Consider the following 16,047-nt stretch of genomic DNA (forward strand, 5'->3'; position numbering starts at 1 on the left):
CACACCAACACCTGATCTGGAAGGAACCTGGATGCTTGAACACCTGCCTGGACAGCAGACTTAAGATGGCTCAGGGAACTGACCCAAGTTGACCGTGTCAAATTGGCCCTTAAGAGGAGGGAGGCTGGTAAGAGGTTTCTTAGGTCTCAGAATAGGAAATAGATCCTGCTGTTCCTTCTCCTTCCTTTCAATCCCTGTCCTCCAAGGTCGAGATCAAATAGACGGCAAACAGATCAAATGGACGGCAAACAGACAGATCTATGAGTGCCAGGTGGCTTTATTGGAAGCACTACAATCTAGACATAGGGAGGCTGAGCAGTTGCCACATTCACCCTCCCACCCCCACTCATGTTGACACTCCAGACCTACTCTCGCTGGGTCAGGTCTGGTATAAAGCAGCAGGAGGTTTGATCCTCTCTTCTGGTCTTAGTTCTCCAGGCCAGGGTGATTCACATCCTTCCAGTGAGACACGGGGCTCCCTCTGGAGCTGTCCAGAACTAACTGCTGTGGCGCTTGCTCTGGGGAGGCAGGGAGAGGCAGGGTCAGGAGCTGGATATTTAGACAAGGGCTTGGAGGGAGGAAGCAGGCCTGGGCAGGGCCTTGGCTTGCCTTGGCAGAGAACCTCTTCAGTCTCCGGATGATGCGTTCCACCCAGGGCTGGTCTGGGGGTGCACAGAGCTGGTGACCCCTCAGTGTGGTGAACCTGGAGTTAGAGGTCAGAGAGAATTGAGCCCTGCAACTCAGCTTCTTGGAAGGCTCTAATATGAGAGGCAGAGGATAAGAACCTGTTTCAGGAACTTCTTTGTCCTTTGGACTTGGGCAGGAGAAGAGGGATAAGGTAGTGGGGGTATCTGGAGGAGCTAATGGGGTGGGGGTGGCTGGGGTTAGATAGTCTTCTGATCACTTACACAACAGCAGGCACCCTGCAGCCATCTTTGATGAGAAGATAGCGAAAGGCTCTCACGATGTTCCCAGGAATGGGGCGCTGGGTCACAGACAGGCAGCAGTCTTCTGCATCATTAGCACCACCCAGCACTGGGGCTGAGGTAGGGGAAAGGTAGAACATAGGGACCATGAGACAGAGAAGCCACAGCTCTAAGCAGGGTTGAAACACTTCTGTGTGATTGTGTGTGTGTGTGTATGTGTGTGTGAATACTGGTCCTGATGCTCAGTATGCACCAATGTATCAAACTGGTAAAGAATCACACCGCTCTAGGTCCAACAAATGCCTTTCTGCTGTTGTGATCCAATCGGCCTCTGTCCCGGGACTCAACTTCCCTCAGGTTTTAACAAGCAAGGAGTTAATGCTGAGGCAGGAAGGCTGGTAAGAGCAAGGCCTGTGACTGCTATAGGTCAAGCATTTGGGGAGACTGAGGCAGGAGGATCACTAAGAGTTCAAGGCCAGCATAGACAACATAGACACTATCTCAAACAAAGCAACCAAATCAAACAACAGCAAAACAAGAGAAAGAAAAGAATTACAAATATTTGACTGTCAGCCTGGCAAATAGTCTCCTTTCCTAAAACAAATATATCTCGTTCCCTCTTTCTTCAGGAAACAGAGGTAGCAGGACACAGGAAGAGACAAGAGCAGCCATGGAGTCCTGGTTTTGCCAACAGATGAGCCACACTGGAATTCAGGGGTACACAGATGCACAGAGTACAGGGAGCCCCAGGTCCATTGAGAGAGATGAACGTATGATGTATGTCACTCACGGCCATTGTCAAGCAGTGAGAAACAAGACATCAGCCCCACTCACTGCCACCCCACTCCTGCCTTTCCCTCAGTCTTACCTGGGGAGGTCCAAAGAAACAGCAGGCTGAAGGCCAGTAGTGGGGTTACACCAGGCGCCATGAAGGGCGAACTGAGGCAGGCTGGCAGCAAGTGTGTGAGAGTGAGCGAGTCTCTGGATGTGTGTGCAGGAGTCGGTGAGAGGCCGAGGCTTGGGTGGGTATGATGGGATGGGAAGCACACAGCTAGTCCTGATGGGTTGTGAGGGGCTCTAGGAGTGTGTGGATGAGATTGGGTGAGGCTGTGGCCTGCTTCTTATTTATGGTCTAGAGCTTTTACTTTTACTATGCAAAAATTCCCCTCCGTTTCCCATTCTGGGGCTTCCCCTTGACCCCTGTCTTTCTGGCAGAACTCAACCCTGCCCCCCCTCTTCCCCCTTGGTGGCTTTGCCCTCTTTGCTTTCCTTGGCTTCAGCTCTGAGAACTGAAGCAGTCTGCAGTCTGGCCAGAAGTGGGGCTGGGTGCTGTCAGCTTCAGCCTTCTCATGCCACTGGTGGAAATTACATCACCAGCCTTGGGGCTGGTTCAGAAGTAAGAGTAGCAGGGTGAAGAGTTGAATCTGCTTTGCTAGGTTCATTCTGCATCTTCCCTGGTGCCTCTGTCCTTTCTGGTAAGGCTTCATGTTGCCCTCAGACAAACCTGGAGAGCCTAGATGGGTCCTCTATGTCATCCTCTGGGGACCAGCCCGTGTTTTGAGACAAGGACAGCTGAAGGGGAAGCTTCCTTAGGAGAAGGCCCAGGTTCCCATCTCAGGCCTCTGCATGCAGCCTTCTGGCTCTTACAGGCATTGATCCTTTCCCGAGCCATCAGTTTCCCAAATTCATTGCCTAGGGGCACAGGAACTGCTGGAGAGAGTCTGGCCTGGCATAGCTCCCTTTCATCTTTGCTTTCTCTCAATCCTGGGAACTAAGAGGGGATTTCTAAAAGCAAGGGAATGGCCAGCTCATGTTCATACAAAGCCCAAGAGCCAAGGAATTGACAGATGGAGGAGGGAACAAGTGATTTCCCATTCTTATGAGAAAGACAAAAAGAGATGATCTCCAAGGAGAAATTAATATATGGGATATATTCAATCTTCCCTACCCAAACTCTGGACCCTTTTTTGGAGTGGGGAAGTGTTTCCTTCCTGCTTCTGACATCTTTTATTCTATCCATTAACTATAATAATAATATTTCTGATTGTCTTCTATGTGCTGGTATACACACAGAGAAGAAAATTTAACCAAGCCAAACACTGTGGTTTATGCCTGCAATACCAGCTATCCAGGAGGCAGAGATTGGGAGGACTAAAGTTGGAGGCCAGCCTGAGCAAAAGTTTAGTGAGACTCCATCTCAATCCATAACAGAGTATGGTAGAGTGTCTGAAATCCCAGTTATAGGAAGACATAGGTAGGATGAGGAGCCATGGTCAGAGACTGGCCTGGGCAAAAATATGAGACCCTGTTGGAAAAAATAACAAATGAAAAAAAGAATTAGGGGGCATAACTCAAGTAGTAGACTCTTTGCCTACCAGACAGATCAAACCTCAGAACTATTAAAAAAGATTTTAATAAACAGGCAACTTAAGCCTATCACTAGGTCTCATCCTTATAATCTTAGCTATTCAGGAGGCTGAGAGCTAAAGGATTATCAATTGAGGCCAATCAGGGAAGAAAGTTTGCAAGACTTCATCTCCAAAATAATATTCAAAAAGCAGGGCTGGAAGTGTGACTCAAGTGGTAGCATGGCAGTCTAGAAAGAGCCCTTGGTTTTAAACCAGATAGATAGATAGATAGATAAATAGATAGATAGATAGACAGACAGACAGACAGACAGACAGACAGATAGATAGATAGATAGATAGATAGATAGATAGTATAAGATGTGAGCTAGAACTAAGTAACCAACATGAAGAGACACTGGGTCTAGCAATGGTGGGAAGTCATTACCACACTGAAGCCTGGAGAGGCAAAAGGAGGGAGCAGTGTTTCAAGAGTTTTCTTAGAGAGAGACACACACATGGGACTAGTCAGCCGAAGGGGCTCAGTAATGCTAACTTAGCAGTTAAGGCAATGTCTTAAAATGTGCCAGCAAGGTTCTAGTCCTGGTTGAATGCAGGCTTTCAGTAACCAACTTAACAATATTAACACCATTCCCAGGTGATCAAGCTAATATAATACTACCCAATCCTGGATGCATGTATCATCCCTGATTTATCTGTGGGGAGTATTGTAAAATTGTGGTAGGTCTGGGGTAGAGCTCACCGTTCAGAATGAGATCCAGGGCAAAGAAGAACCTTGCAGGCCTGGGCTCCAGGGGAAGTTTCCCTGCTCTTTGGGCCTAATGACCTACAGATTCAACAAATTTCAGGTTGTCTGGGGGCAGATAAGGTTGCTGTAGGGAACCCTAATAGAATTAGGGCCAAAGCCTCTTAAAGTACGGAGTAAAGACATGCTTCTCGGGCTGGGAAGGTGGCTCAGTGGTAGAGCACTTGCCTTGCATGCTCAAGGCCCTGGGTTCGATTCCTCAGCACCACATAAGAAAAAAGCCGGAAGTGGCGCTGTGGCGCAAGTGGTAGAGTGCTAGCCTTGAGCTGAAGAGCTGAGGGACAGTGCCCAGGCCCAGAGTTCAAGCCCCACAACCGGACACAAAAAAAAAAATTAAAAAAAAAAAAAAAAAAAAAAAGACATGCTTCTCTGCAAATGATGATAATGATGTTGCTGCTGCTGCTGGTGCTGATTTTTTGCTGGTCCTGGGGCTTTAACTCAGGGCCTGGGTACTGTCCCTGAGCTTTTATGCTCAAGGCTAACAGGCTACTACTTTGAGCCACAGAGTCACTTCCAGTTTTCTGACAGTTAATTGGAGATAAGAGTCTCACAGACTTTCCTGTCTGGGCTGGCTTTTTGAATCTCCATCCTCAGATCTCAGCCTGAGCCCCAAGCACCTGGTGCAAATGATTAGTTTACTGTTTTAAAAGCTATGTTCTAAAATTTAGTCTCTAGTTTAACCAATAATCATGTAACATAAGGGTTATTGTCTATATGCATCATCCAACTGGATGTGCACAGGCTCATTGTTAAGTGACATTGCATGTGGGAGACTAGATCTTAGAAGAGTAAAAATATGGGAGAATATGACTTAGATTCCTTCTTATGTTATTTCTGCTTCTTTATTTTATGAATTCACAGGAAGTTTTCTATGCATTGACAGAGGGGAGAAAATGTTTTTTTGTTTTTGTTTTTAAAGGACAGGGCATACATGAGATAGGACAGTTAGCCATTTTATTTATTTTCTTTTACTTAACTTTTTATTTTATTTATTATTATCTTTAAGTAGTTGTACAAATGAGTTGCCATTTAACAAAGCTGTTTATGAATACAATTATTTTATTTTATTTTTGTATTTATTTATTTTTGGGTCTGGTCGTGGGGCCTGAACTCTGGGCCTGGACGCTGTCCCTCATCTCTTCAGCGCAAGGCTAGCACTCTACCACTTGAGCCACAGCGCCACTTCTGGCTTTTTTCTTTTTGCTTATGTGGTGCTGAGGAATCGAACCCAGGGCCTCATGCATGCAAGGCAAGCACTCTATCACTGAGCCACCTTCCCAGCCCACAATATATTTTAATCAATGGCATCTCTTTAAACATTCTCATCCATTCCTACCCAACCCTTCCCTCCCTCTTCTTAATTTTGTAGGCTATACATTGAATTCCTAAGTACCTCTCGTCTGTCTCTTCATTTGTCTACTCCTCTCCACTTGGCCCCACTCCATCCTTTTTAAGTACTCACTTGGTGCTTAATTTGATGGTCTTGATTTAGAAATGGATCATTAAGGTATTCTGAAGTCAGTAAGAAATAGCTGCTTGAGCCCCAGCCAGGCATAGCCCTGGTGAAGGAAAATCCTCAGGATTTCAGACCGTGCATTTAGTGGCCTGAGGTTTAGAGCTATGTTCATTCATAGGAAATGGTTGTGTGCAGCAAATCCTGCCACCCTCTTTGTAAGTGGTCCCTTCACTAAATTATTTTCCATTAAGCCTTTTTTGAATATGCATTTGTTTCCTGCCAAAATCACCAGTAGCACAACAGTGTAGTGCAAAGCTGGCACAAATCTCCATTCAATTTCAGTACCATCTGCCTGAAGTGCCCATCGGGAAAGATCCTGAGAGTCATCAGGAAATAGCAGAATAATGAAACAGTAATACCACATTCACTCCATAAATATGTTACTAAGGGCCTTCTCTGGCAGGCACTGCTCTTGGTGCTACAAAAGAACAGTAAACAAAGTAGATACGTTTCTGCTACTGTAGAATTTGTATTCTAATGAAGGAGATAGTAAGCAAACAAGAAAAATCTATAGTATATCAGATGGCAATAGGTGCTATGAAGAAAAATTAGGTAAGGGGTAGGTAGTGTAGGGGTGGATGTTATTTTAAGGCATCATGGAAGCCTTTCCTGAGAATGTGTGAGCACAGAGCTTATGTTATGGTTGGGAAGAGAGCCATCCAGAGATAGGGGAAGATGTACTAAGTAGAGAAAACAACAGGGGAAAAGCTCTGGATACAAAAGGACATTTGAGGGATGACCAGGAGGCCAAAAAGGGAAGTGGTATCATGATCTATATTAGCTGTTGAATATAGACTATACCAAAGTGGTGCCAGAAAAAAAAAAAAAAAAGGAGGCTAGAGGCTGTCACAATGCTGGGGGCAGATGATAACACTCAGAGTTAGTAAGAAGTTATCACCTGTGAAAACACAGTAGAGCTTTGTGCAAGGGTTCAGTACAGGATATGGGAGGGGGAAAAAGGTGGGAGGGGGCAGGGCAAATAAGCCAGGCACTGGTGGCTCACATCTGTAATCCTAGCTACTCAGGAGGCTGAGATCTGAGGATTGTGGTTCAAAGTCAGCCCTGTTAGGAAAGTCTATGAGATTCTTATCTCCAATAAACTACTCAGAAAAAACCTGAAATGGCTCTGTGGTAGAGCACTAGCCTTGAGCACCAAGTGGCTCAGGAACAGCACCAAGGCCTGAGTTCAGGACCTAGGACAGACGGAAATAAAAAAGGAGGTGGAGTGGGCAAATATACTGCAAGGCTTTTGGCTTGAGAAACTCACTGTTTGGAATTATACTTATCAAGATGTGGCTGATTGATTGCAGAGGAGAGGGGTGCAGGAGCCTCGGTTTGACTTAAGTTGAAGCTGTATGTTGGAGATATAGATGGCAATGTGAAGTAGATAGTTGGCATGAGTTGGAGCTGGGGGAAGATTCTAGCTGAAGATAGAAATTTGGAAGCATATGGGTGGTATTTAAAGACCCAGGACAATGAGATCACTGAAAGAGAACATGGATAGAAGAGGTTCAAGTTCCAAGTCTTGAGGCTTGCCAGTTATCTACAGCTCAGGGAGGTGCAGAGGAAGCAGGAGGGTGACATGAAGGCTCCCATGTCATAGATAAAGGGAAAGGATATAGATGGAGGTGTGGAATGGAGCCCCGAGGTTTAGGGAGGTGAGTGTGAACTTGTTTCTGATGGTATTCACAGAGGCCTCAGCTCTACTGCTTCATCCAACTCGCTACGCAGTCCTGTCGCTCTCGTGGGGTTCCTGGTTCAGTGTGAACCCTGGGAAGGTCTTGCCCCACCCAGCTCGGAGCCACCCAGCCCGGTAGCTCAGCATAGCCCCACGACCCTTCCAGGGGTACTCCAGTCTGAACAAATCCCAGCTCTAGAGATGGGAGAACTTGGGGGAGGGAAGTGTCTTTGCCATCGGGGTGAGGGAGGGGTTTTTAGGACCTGGGAAGACAACCAAGTGAACAGAGGGGTTCAGAGGAATACATAAATAATTGTAGGAAAGGACCCAGACCGGATGGATGCTTAGTGTTTGCTGATTGGATGAATGTTGGCCGAGCCGTGTAGGGTGTTGTGAGTGATGTCTTGCCTGGGCGCCGAATGTGAATGTGTCTTCGCTCTCAGGCCGGCAGAGGGCGCGCGAGCCCAGCAAGGGAGGCCCTGGAGCGAGGTTCCAGCATCCCAAGTCCCAGACCCTGAACTTGGCCCTTCCAGGGCCTCAGGGTCCTCCTTGCTGTACAGGCGTGCGTGGTGGTGTCCGCACCTCGATGGACCTGGGCCAGTGTGAAGGCGAAGATTCATGTCCACCTGCGAATAGATGGTTCCCCACTCACATATCCCCAGTTCACCCCAATCTAAGGCACCAGGAATGACTGATGTAAAGTAATTGCCGCCTGGCGTAAAGGCTGAAGGAAGTTCACATCACCTCCGGCATTTCCTTCTCAGGATAAATAATCTGCACCCGACTGATTCCTAGATGGATTGCTCAGCCACTTAATTACAGCTCCAGCTCTAAGCACAGCTTTCTTGATCCCCGAGATCGATGCAGAGACAAACTGTTCTTTCTGCTGGATCCTGGATGATGAAGGGTTTGAACTCCACCGGCGGAAAAGGAGTTTGTCCTGTTCATAAATGGACACAGAAACGCTAGCCCTCTGACTTGGCATGAAAAATTTTTGACTTAAAATAATAAAACCAGTAAATAAATGAAGGAGAAGAAGGAGAAGGAGGAGAAGAAGGAGAAGGAGAAAGAGAAGAAGAAGAAGAAGAAGGAGGAGGAGGAGGAGGAGGAGGAGGAGGAGGAGGAGGAGGAGGAGGAGGAGGAGGAGGAGGAGGAGGAGGAGGAGGAGGAGGAGGAGGAGGAGGAGGAGGAGGAGGAGGAAAAAAGAAAGAATGAAAGAAAGAAAGAAAAAGAAAATGACCCAGAAAGCTAAAGGAAATGAGAAAATCCAACACACAGATGAACTGTTTGCCTTCAGTGGACAGAGGACCGGCATGATAATGCTGCCCCCTGGTGACAGAATGGGGCAATGAGTTTGTCGCAGCCAATGTGTTCCTCTTGCAGCGGAGATTCAGAACAAGTGGCCTCAGGTTATTCTCTTGATACTGGGCTGAAACTTGTTATTATATCTGTTATTGAATTTTTTTCTAAAGAAATATAGCAAATCTAGAAAAAAACATCATGTCAACAGAGTTGATCTGGGGATATCTTAGTTTGCCACAACTGAAACTTTCAGCTAACAGGGTAGGCATCATTAGAAGAATTACAAGTATAGGTATTAGAAAAAAAAAAAAAAGAAATAACTCATTGGTTGAGATTTATGGTAAAGGATAGGAGTTTCATTTTGTCCTAAAGTACAAGTATAAATAACAGCTAGATGGGGGTGGAACTTCACAAAAGAGGCCAGCAGACACTAGAGCTATGCTGCACAGGTAAAGATTTAAAGCTAGGAAACACATTATTTTGAGTTTTCATAGATAACACAATGCAGAGCCCATCCTTCTGACCTTCTTGCCACACAGCAAGGTAGAGCATGCCACGAGTGTTGCGTGTGTTGAATAGAAGTACTCTACCCCATATTTGGCTGGATAAAGATATTAAAACTAATCATCATTGGTGATTATGCCTCTTTAAAGGATTGGCTTAACCAGTTCAGAATGAAACAGCGTCTTCTTCCCCAGCAGGTGGCTGAGCAGGTGGTGCAGGTCGTGCTGAGCTAGTGCCAGCCAATCCCCTTCTTCCAGCCAACCTGTGCACCCTGGGGGATTGCATGTTTTATGGTAAGGGATGATTTTGTAAATGTTGGGCATAATTCATCTTCATAATTTTCCATTTCACCTTTCTAGTAGACACTGTTCATTGTTGGGTTGTTTTGTTTGTGCTGGTTACCAGCATAGTAATAATCTCTCAAATATGGATTTAAAAATATATGCAGGAACAAGACACTGGAAATCCTTCAGACTTGTTAATTTGGTTTTATACCTTGTGCCCATCATGACTGAAACATTGACTTTTCTAACTGGCAGGCTTTTGAAGAGTTGTCTTCATTTCTTCTTCCATTTTGGTTCTTGTTTGTTTATCTCTTTATATACATAAAAATACCAAAATGTTTACTGTACTGTAATTCCAATGGGGACTTAGAAAGGAGGAAAAATAAAGTTGTATATACATTATCATCTTATGCCGAACTTCTGTGAATTTGATAGAGTTGATCTTTTCCCTTATGATTTGATTTTATATTTTGTTTAAGAAATCCTTTTCTGGAACTACTGACATGGCTCAAGTGGTAGAGTGCCATACTTAAGAAAGCAGAATGGGCCTGGGAAGGTGGCCAGGTGGTGGAGTGCTTGCCTTGCATGCATGAGGCCCTGGATTTTATTCCTCAGCACCACGTAAGCAGAAAAAGCTGTAAGTGGTGCTGTGGCTCAAGTGGTAGAGCGTTAGCCTTGAGCTGAAGAGTACAGAAAGAGCACCCAGGCCCCATGACCAACAAAAAGAAAGAAAGAAAAGAAAGAAAGAAAGAAAGAAAGAAAGAAAGAAAGAAAGAAAGAAAGAAAGAAAGAAAGAAAGAAAGAAAGAAAGAAAGAAAGAGGAAAGCAGAATGACAGTGTGGAGCTGTGAGTTCAAGACCCTTCTGCTGCCACTTGCTTTCTTTCCCTCTTCTTCTTCTTCTTCTTCTTCTTCTTCTTCTTCTTCTTCTTCTTCTTCTTCTTCTTCTTCTTCTTCTTCTTCTTCTTCTTCTTCTTCTTCTTCTTCTTTCTTCTTCTTCTTCTCTCCTTCTCCTCCTTCTTCTCCCCCTCTTCCTTCTCCTCCCCCTCCTCCTCTTCTTCCTCCCCCTCCTCCTCCTTCCTTCCTCCTCCTCCTCCTCCTCCTCCTCCTCCTCCTCCTCCTCCTCCTCCTCCTCCTCCTCCTCCTCCTCCTCCTCCTCCTCCTCCTCCTCCTCCTCCTTCCATTTCTTCCTCTTCTGTCAGTTGTGTCGCAGGGACTCATAGCCTAGGCACTGTCCCTAAGTTCTTTAGCTCACAGTTAGCACTCTACCACTTGAGCCACAACTCCACTTCTAGTTTTCTGATGGCAAATTGGAGATAAGAATCTCATGGACTTTTCCTGCCAGGGCTGGCTTTGAACTGCAATCCTCAGATCTCAGCCTGAATTACAGGCATGAACCATCAGCATGCAGCTATATTTTCTTCTATTACATATATTTTAAACATTAGATTTTTAATGCACATTATGTAAAAATATTAAGCTAGATGTGGGGCGTATGCTTGTAATCCTAGCCCAGGAGGCTGAGGTAGGACTATCAAGTCTGGACCCTGTCCTTCCCCCACTCCCACCCCCACCCCCCAAAAAAGGAAGAAAAGATATTTTTAAAGGCAAGAGCCATTAGAATCTTCAGAAAGTAAAATGTTGACTAATGAACAAGTAAATATAGTACTTATTTTGTTCTATAGAGAACAATATTTATGTAGTCCTGATAATGTAAATTGATCATGATCTAATTATAGTGGTCATAGCAGTTGTATTTAGAGGATGAAGTGATTGCATCACAGGAGAGGAGTGTTGGTAAGAGAGTTAAATCTTCACGTTTTTAAAATTCAGTTTTTCTAAAATTGTAGTGTCTGACATACAACTCTTTTTTTTTTTTGTCAGTCATGTGGCTTGAACTCTGGGCCTGGGCGCTGTCCCCAGCTCTTCAGCTCAAGGCTAGCCTCTACCACTTGAGCCACAGCACCACTTCTGGTTTTCTGAATGGTTTATTGGAGATGAGACTCATAGACTTTCATGCCCAGGCTGTCTTTAAGCTTCGATCCTCAGATCTCAGCCTCCTGAGTAGCTAGAATTACAGGCGTGAGCCACCAGTGCTTGGATTGACATACAACTCTTTAATTACATTTTCTGTCATTATCCTCTGTCACTTTATAGCTATGAGCCTTTGAGTATTCTGGCCTCAAAGTTCCTTCACTTTTTATAATAGGAAGCCAATTGGTAAAGAAGACATAAGTAATCTGAGCATGGTGGCACACCTGTAATCTAAACACTAGGGAGATTGAGCAGGCACAAGGATTACAAATTTGAGGCCAGCCTGGACTATGTGATTAGACTCTGTCTCAAAATAATCAATCAAAAAGAAAGAAAGAGGGCTGGGAAGGTGGCTCAGTGGTAGAGCGCTTGCCTTGCATGCATGAGGCCCTGGGTTCGATTCCTCAGCACCACATAAGCAAAAAGAAACAAGCGGAAGTGCCACTGTGGCTCAAGTGGTAGAGCTCTAGCCTTGAGCTGAAGAGCTGAGGGACAGCGCCCAGGCCCAGAGTTCAGGCCCCACAACCGGACCCCCACCACCACCCCCCCCCCCAAAAAAAAAAGAAAGAAGAAAGGGAAGGAAGGAAAGAAGGAAGGAAGGAAAGGAAGGAAGGAAGATGACAGAAATAGGCATAAACAAAACATTTAGATATTTTTGACATAAAAACCACATGTATATATTATGTGACTAAAAAAAATTACATATTTTATTAAAAGAAAATGAAATAAGGCAGAACTGACAAAGAAAAAAACAGGAGAGGGGTCACTCAGCCTCCAAAGAAATAAATAATGTGCTGGACACCTGCCCAGAACAAGGCTTGAAGCAGCTGGCAGGTAAGCAAGGGTGGAGATTATTTAGTGTGCCATGAGGTTTTGTTTATTCTATGCTTTTCCTCTCACTTTAGTGTAGGCAAGGGTTTTGGCTGGGCTTGGAGTAGAGTTATCCTCATGTCAAATGCCCTTCTGCCCTTTGCAAAAGTCTAAAGTAAATCTGGGAAGAGATTATACCCTAGAGAGGTTGGACTTGCACAATCTCCACTACCCTTCCAGATGGCAGAGGGGACTAGTGTAGGTCCAGACAGCATGGGCAGCTAGGCTGTGATCCCTGGCTGTGAGGGAACAGATGACAGCCCTCTAGTGGATGACTTTGGTTGGAGGCCAGGATGGGGGCGGGGAAGAAGCTAGCTCCGAGTCCAGAAACATTCATATCTGAATTCCCATATTTCAAATTTGGCACAGACTTGAAGGCACATTACCTGCTGGGACTATAGGGGTCACGGTGAACACAGCTATTATCCAGTGTTGGGTTGGGGTTGCAGGGAGTGTGTGTCGGGGGTTGGGGGAGTGGGGAGAGGTACAAGGAAGGTAGCAGGTCTGTCCTGGGACTTAGCGTTTTGAGGATCATTATATAGCTTTTGGCAGAGTGCCTGATGCCTGTGAGTTTTTGCCAGCACTGCATTGCAGGGGCTGAGTAAGAATGACATTCATTTCTAGGGCATTTAAAAATGCAGTATTTCTTGCACCTCATAGGCTAAGGTCACATCTGATGCACAGTGGTGGGAGAGAAGAGCCCTGTCTTTATCAGCCTCAAGGGGAAGATACTTTAACCATTTTCCAGTAAATGCTAAACACTGCAGCAGACGCTGGCTCCATGGAGAGATGAGGTGGGCCAGCCAGCCACCTCCAGCCTCCTAGGGCCCTGCCTCCTCTGACCTTCCCCCAGGATCCGCTCCTCTTTCCCACATTGTCCCATCCCATCATGGACTCTCTCTCTCTCCCTCTCCCTCTCCCCCCCTTCTCTCTCTCTAACTGAGGAGTAGGAGGGCTCTGAAGTGGAAGAGGTAGAGGAGGCTGGCTGGAGTTGTCTTGAATCAGGGTATGATTTATATCTGAATCAAGCGCTTTCAAACTCAAGGAGTTTGAGTGCCTTGGGTCCCAGCTAGGCAAGAAAAGAGGAAAAAGGGAAAGAGGAAGAGGCTTGCTTTCCTAACTGGAAGGAAGTGGAGGGAACCGAGGAGCCCAGACAGGAGCAGAAGGATATTGCAAAAGTCCCATTAAGGCAGACAGAACAGCAGGTTGAGCTTCATTGAACAGGGCTGCATTCTTGAGGCTCTGAGAAGCTTCTGGGGCTGGAACTGTGCAGAGGGTAGATTTCACTAGAATTTGTTTTTGCCTGTGCTACTAACTGGTACAGGCCATGGCATGACTCTTGGGAAATCTTTTTTTTTTAAATACATTTGATTGTAAAGATACTGTACAGAGGGGTTACAGCTACATGAGTAAGGTAATGAGTACATCTCCTGTCGAGTATTGTTACCCCCTCTTGGGAAATCTTACTAGCAGTAGTTAGAGGTTCTCATCCAGAAGGTCCCAAGGAAAGTGGAAGCAAAGTTCCTGGAAGATTGGGGAAAACACTTCAGATCACTATTGGAGTAAGAATAGAATTAGGGCCAGGTGCAGGTAGCTACTTAGGAGGCTAAGATCTGAGGATCATGATTCAAAGTCTGGGCAGGAGAGTCTGTGAGACTGTTATCTCCAATTAATCACAGAAAAAGCTGGAAGTGGTGCGGTGGCTCAAGTGGTAGAGTGCTAGCCTTGGAGCAAAAAAGGAGCTCAGGGCCCAGAACCAGAGTTTGAGCCTCAGGACCAGCAAAAAAAGAAAGAAAAAAAAAGAATAAAATTAGGGAAGGGTTCATTGAAGTGTCAAGAGGCCTGTAAAACCATGCTCTCTCTCTCTCTCTCTCTCTCTCTCTCTCTCTCTCTCTCTCTCTCTCTCTCTCTCTCTCTCTCTCTCTCTCTCTCTCCTCTCTCTCTCTTTCTCTTTCTCTCTCTCTGTGACACAGGATCTCTGGGGCTGACAGAGGTTCTTCAGAGATCAAGGCCCATCCTTGCCCATCAGCTGCCCTACAACTACCCATGTATTTGGGGCAAGGAAACTACTGGGGTAGGTAGTAACAGAGCAGAGATCACCATGCTGAGCCCTTGTAGGGGCCCCGGAGTGTGCCATCTCTCCCTTAAGTGCCATCAGTTCCCTACAGACACCAACACACAAGAATGAGTATTTTGGATAGAGGCTGGAACTGGATTTTATTCAGTTAGGTCTAAATGAACATTTTCAAGGGAAAGGTGGGGGTGCAGTGGGGAGCCTCTCCGGTCCTGTGTGACCTCCCCAAGGGGCCAGCCCTACCATCTCCTCCCTTATTCCCTGGGCAACGTTCTCCCTCTCTGGACCTGGTGGCTCAGGCATGCAAGGCAGGAGGCAATGGGAATGCAGGTGGGTTGGTTCAAGCAGGAGAAAGGGGGTGGGATAAAGCCAGTGGGATGTAGTTGCTCTGGAGCCCCTCAGTTCTTTTTAGCCCCCCTTTAGCCCCTCATATCAGGGCTCCAAGTCCTGTTCAGGTTGGTGGGTGGAGGGTCTTCTGGGCTTCAGGCTGGTCACTGGACTACGGGCCTTTGGGGCTCTGTGTCTGTTCAGTCCTGGAAGGAGAAGGTGTGTGTGGAGGGGAGGGGGCACGGAGGAGTGCAGGTTGAGGCTCCCCTCGATTCCCCCTCCCTTTCCCTTCAGCTGCTTTACCTCCTGCAACCTCTGGGACCTTTCCCTTTCTTTCCAGACTTGGAGGCCCCCCTGTTCTTTCTACAGGCCTGGCCTGGTTTCCTCGGGACTGGTGGCTCGGCCAGCCGTTGCATCAGCTTTTGCACCCAATCTTCCTTTGGGTCTGCACACAGCTCTGGCTGAGAGCGCTTTCGGGGGGCGAACCTGGGGGTTGGAGGTGGTTAATGAGCCTTCTTGGTTTTGCCCACATGAATTCCCTGCTCCTCCGCCAGCCTTTAGCCACTCACAGGATCGCTGAGATAGGGCAGCCCAAGCTGGGCTCTTGCTTCCGATAGCCGCGGACAACGTGGTAGGGAATTCTCCTCTGGCTGTACTTGAGGCAGCAGTCCTGACCCCCTCCATCGCTGCCTGCAGAATGGGGTTCACAGATGCTGCCTAGGAGCTCTTCCCCGCAGCTTTCCGACCCACTCCCCCAGCTAAGCCTCCCTTTTCCTTTGGTACCTTGGATGGAGGGGATGCAGAAAGTCAGGACCAGGAGAAGGAGGTGCAGAGCCAGCATCCGAGCCATGACTGTGACTAAAGATAGGACGATCCCGAGCCGTGGACAAGATGGACAGCCACAAGTTGGGGGTCTGTGTGTGGGCTGGGACTGGCCTGCTGCCTATTTATGCAGTTGGATGCTTTCACTTCCATGTCTCCCCCCCCCCTTCCTTCCTGAATGCTGGACCCTAGCCTGTGCCAGCTTCACTACCGTGGCCGCTGTAAAAACAGTGCCTCAGCACAACAAATGATACAGGACTCTCACACTGCGAGACCAAAGGAGGACACTCTGAGGCGAGCAACAGAAAGCGCAATGCCTGCTGCACCTGATCGTATATAAGAATATTTATCACAATGAGCTCCAGGAAATGGAAACAATAGGTTTTTGTCTTTGTTGCTGTTTTTTGTCTTCATTTTTGTCTTGTTTCTTCATGTATCTGTCCATAGGAAGGTAAAGGGGGTGGGGGGCATAGAAAAAGAGGGACAAACAGTAAACAAATGCAGCAGTGGTACTCACTAGACACTATATTGAAAACGAGCT

General features: G+C 46.6%; 2 protein-coding genes across 2 annotated transcripts; both read right to left on the reverse strand.

The window, feature by feature from the left end:
- Positions 1–259: 259 nt before the first annotated feature.
- On the reverse strand, positions 260–2,100 carry Ccl19 (C-C motif chemokine ligand 19). The gene is made up of 4 exons (XM_070005670.1): positions 1,795–2,100; positions 909–1,041; positions 610–703; positions 260–518 (listed from the first exon to the last, which is right to left on the reverse strand). Exons 1-4 carry the CDS (start codon positions 1,853–1,855, stop codon positions 498–500), a joined length of 309 nt encoding a protein of 102 aa, XP_069861771.1. The 5' UTR covers positions 1,856–2,100; the 3' UTR covers positions 260–497.
- Positions 2,101–14,474: 12,374 nt separating this feature from the next.
- On the reverse strand, positions 14,475–15,614 carry Ccl21 (C-C motif chemokine ligand 21). The gene is made up of 4 exons (XM_070009154.1): positions 15,468–15,614; positions 15,254–15,374; positions 14,988–15,170; positions 14,475–14,890 (listed from the first exon to the last, which is right to left on the reverse strand). Exons 1-4 carry the CDS (start codon positions 15,532–15,534, stop codon positions 14,857–14,859), a joined length of 405 nt encoding a protein of 134 aa, XP_069865255.1. The 5' UTR covers positions 15,535–15,614; the 3' UTR covers positions 14,475–14,856.
- Between the last annotated feature and the right edge of the window lie 433 nt (positions 15,615–16,047).

This window comes from Dipodomys merriami, unplaced genomic scaffold (genome assembly GCF_024711535.1).
Source record: "Dipodomys merriami isolate MVZ:Mamm:240054 unplaced genomic scaffold, mDipMer1.0.p SCAF_11, whole genome shotgun sequence".
Classification (NCBI taxonomy): Eukaryota; Metazoa; Chordata; class Mammalia; order Rodentia; family Heteromyidae; genus Dipodomys; species Dipodomys merriami.

Excerpts from the sequence above, each read along its gene's own strand:
- Ccl19 (XM_070005670.1), bottom strand. The coding sequence starts at position 1,855 with ATGGCGCCTGGTGTAACCCCACTACTGGCCTTCAGCCTGCTGTTTCTT. Across the intron at positions 704-908 it reads TGCAGGGTGCCTGCTGTTGT|GTTCACCACACTGAGGGGTC; the intron begins GTAAGTGATCAG and ends CTCTAACTCCAG. Across the intron at positions 519-609 it reads TGAAGAGGTTCTCTGCCAAG|AGCAAGCGCCACAGCAGTTA; the intron begins GCAAGCCAAGGC and ends CTGCCTCCCCAG.
- Ccl21 (XM_070009154.1), bottom strand. The coding sequence starts at position 15,534 with ATGGCTCGGATGCTGGCTCTGCACCTCCTTCTCCTGGTCCTGACTTTC. Across the intron at positions 15,171-15,253 it reads TGCCCTATCTCAGCGATCCT|GTTCGCCCCCCGAAAGCGCT; the intron begins GTGAGTGGCTAA and ends TCCAACCCCCAG. Across the intron at positions 14,891-14,987 it reads GGTCCCAGAGGTTGCAGGAG|GACTGAACAGACACAGAGCC; the intron begins GTAAAGCAGCTG and ends TTCTCCTTCCAG.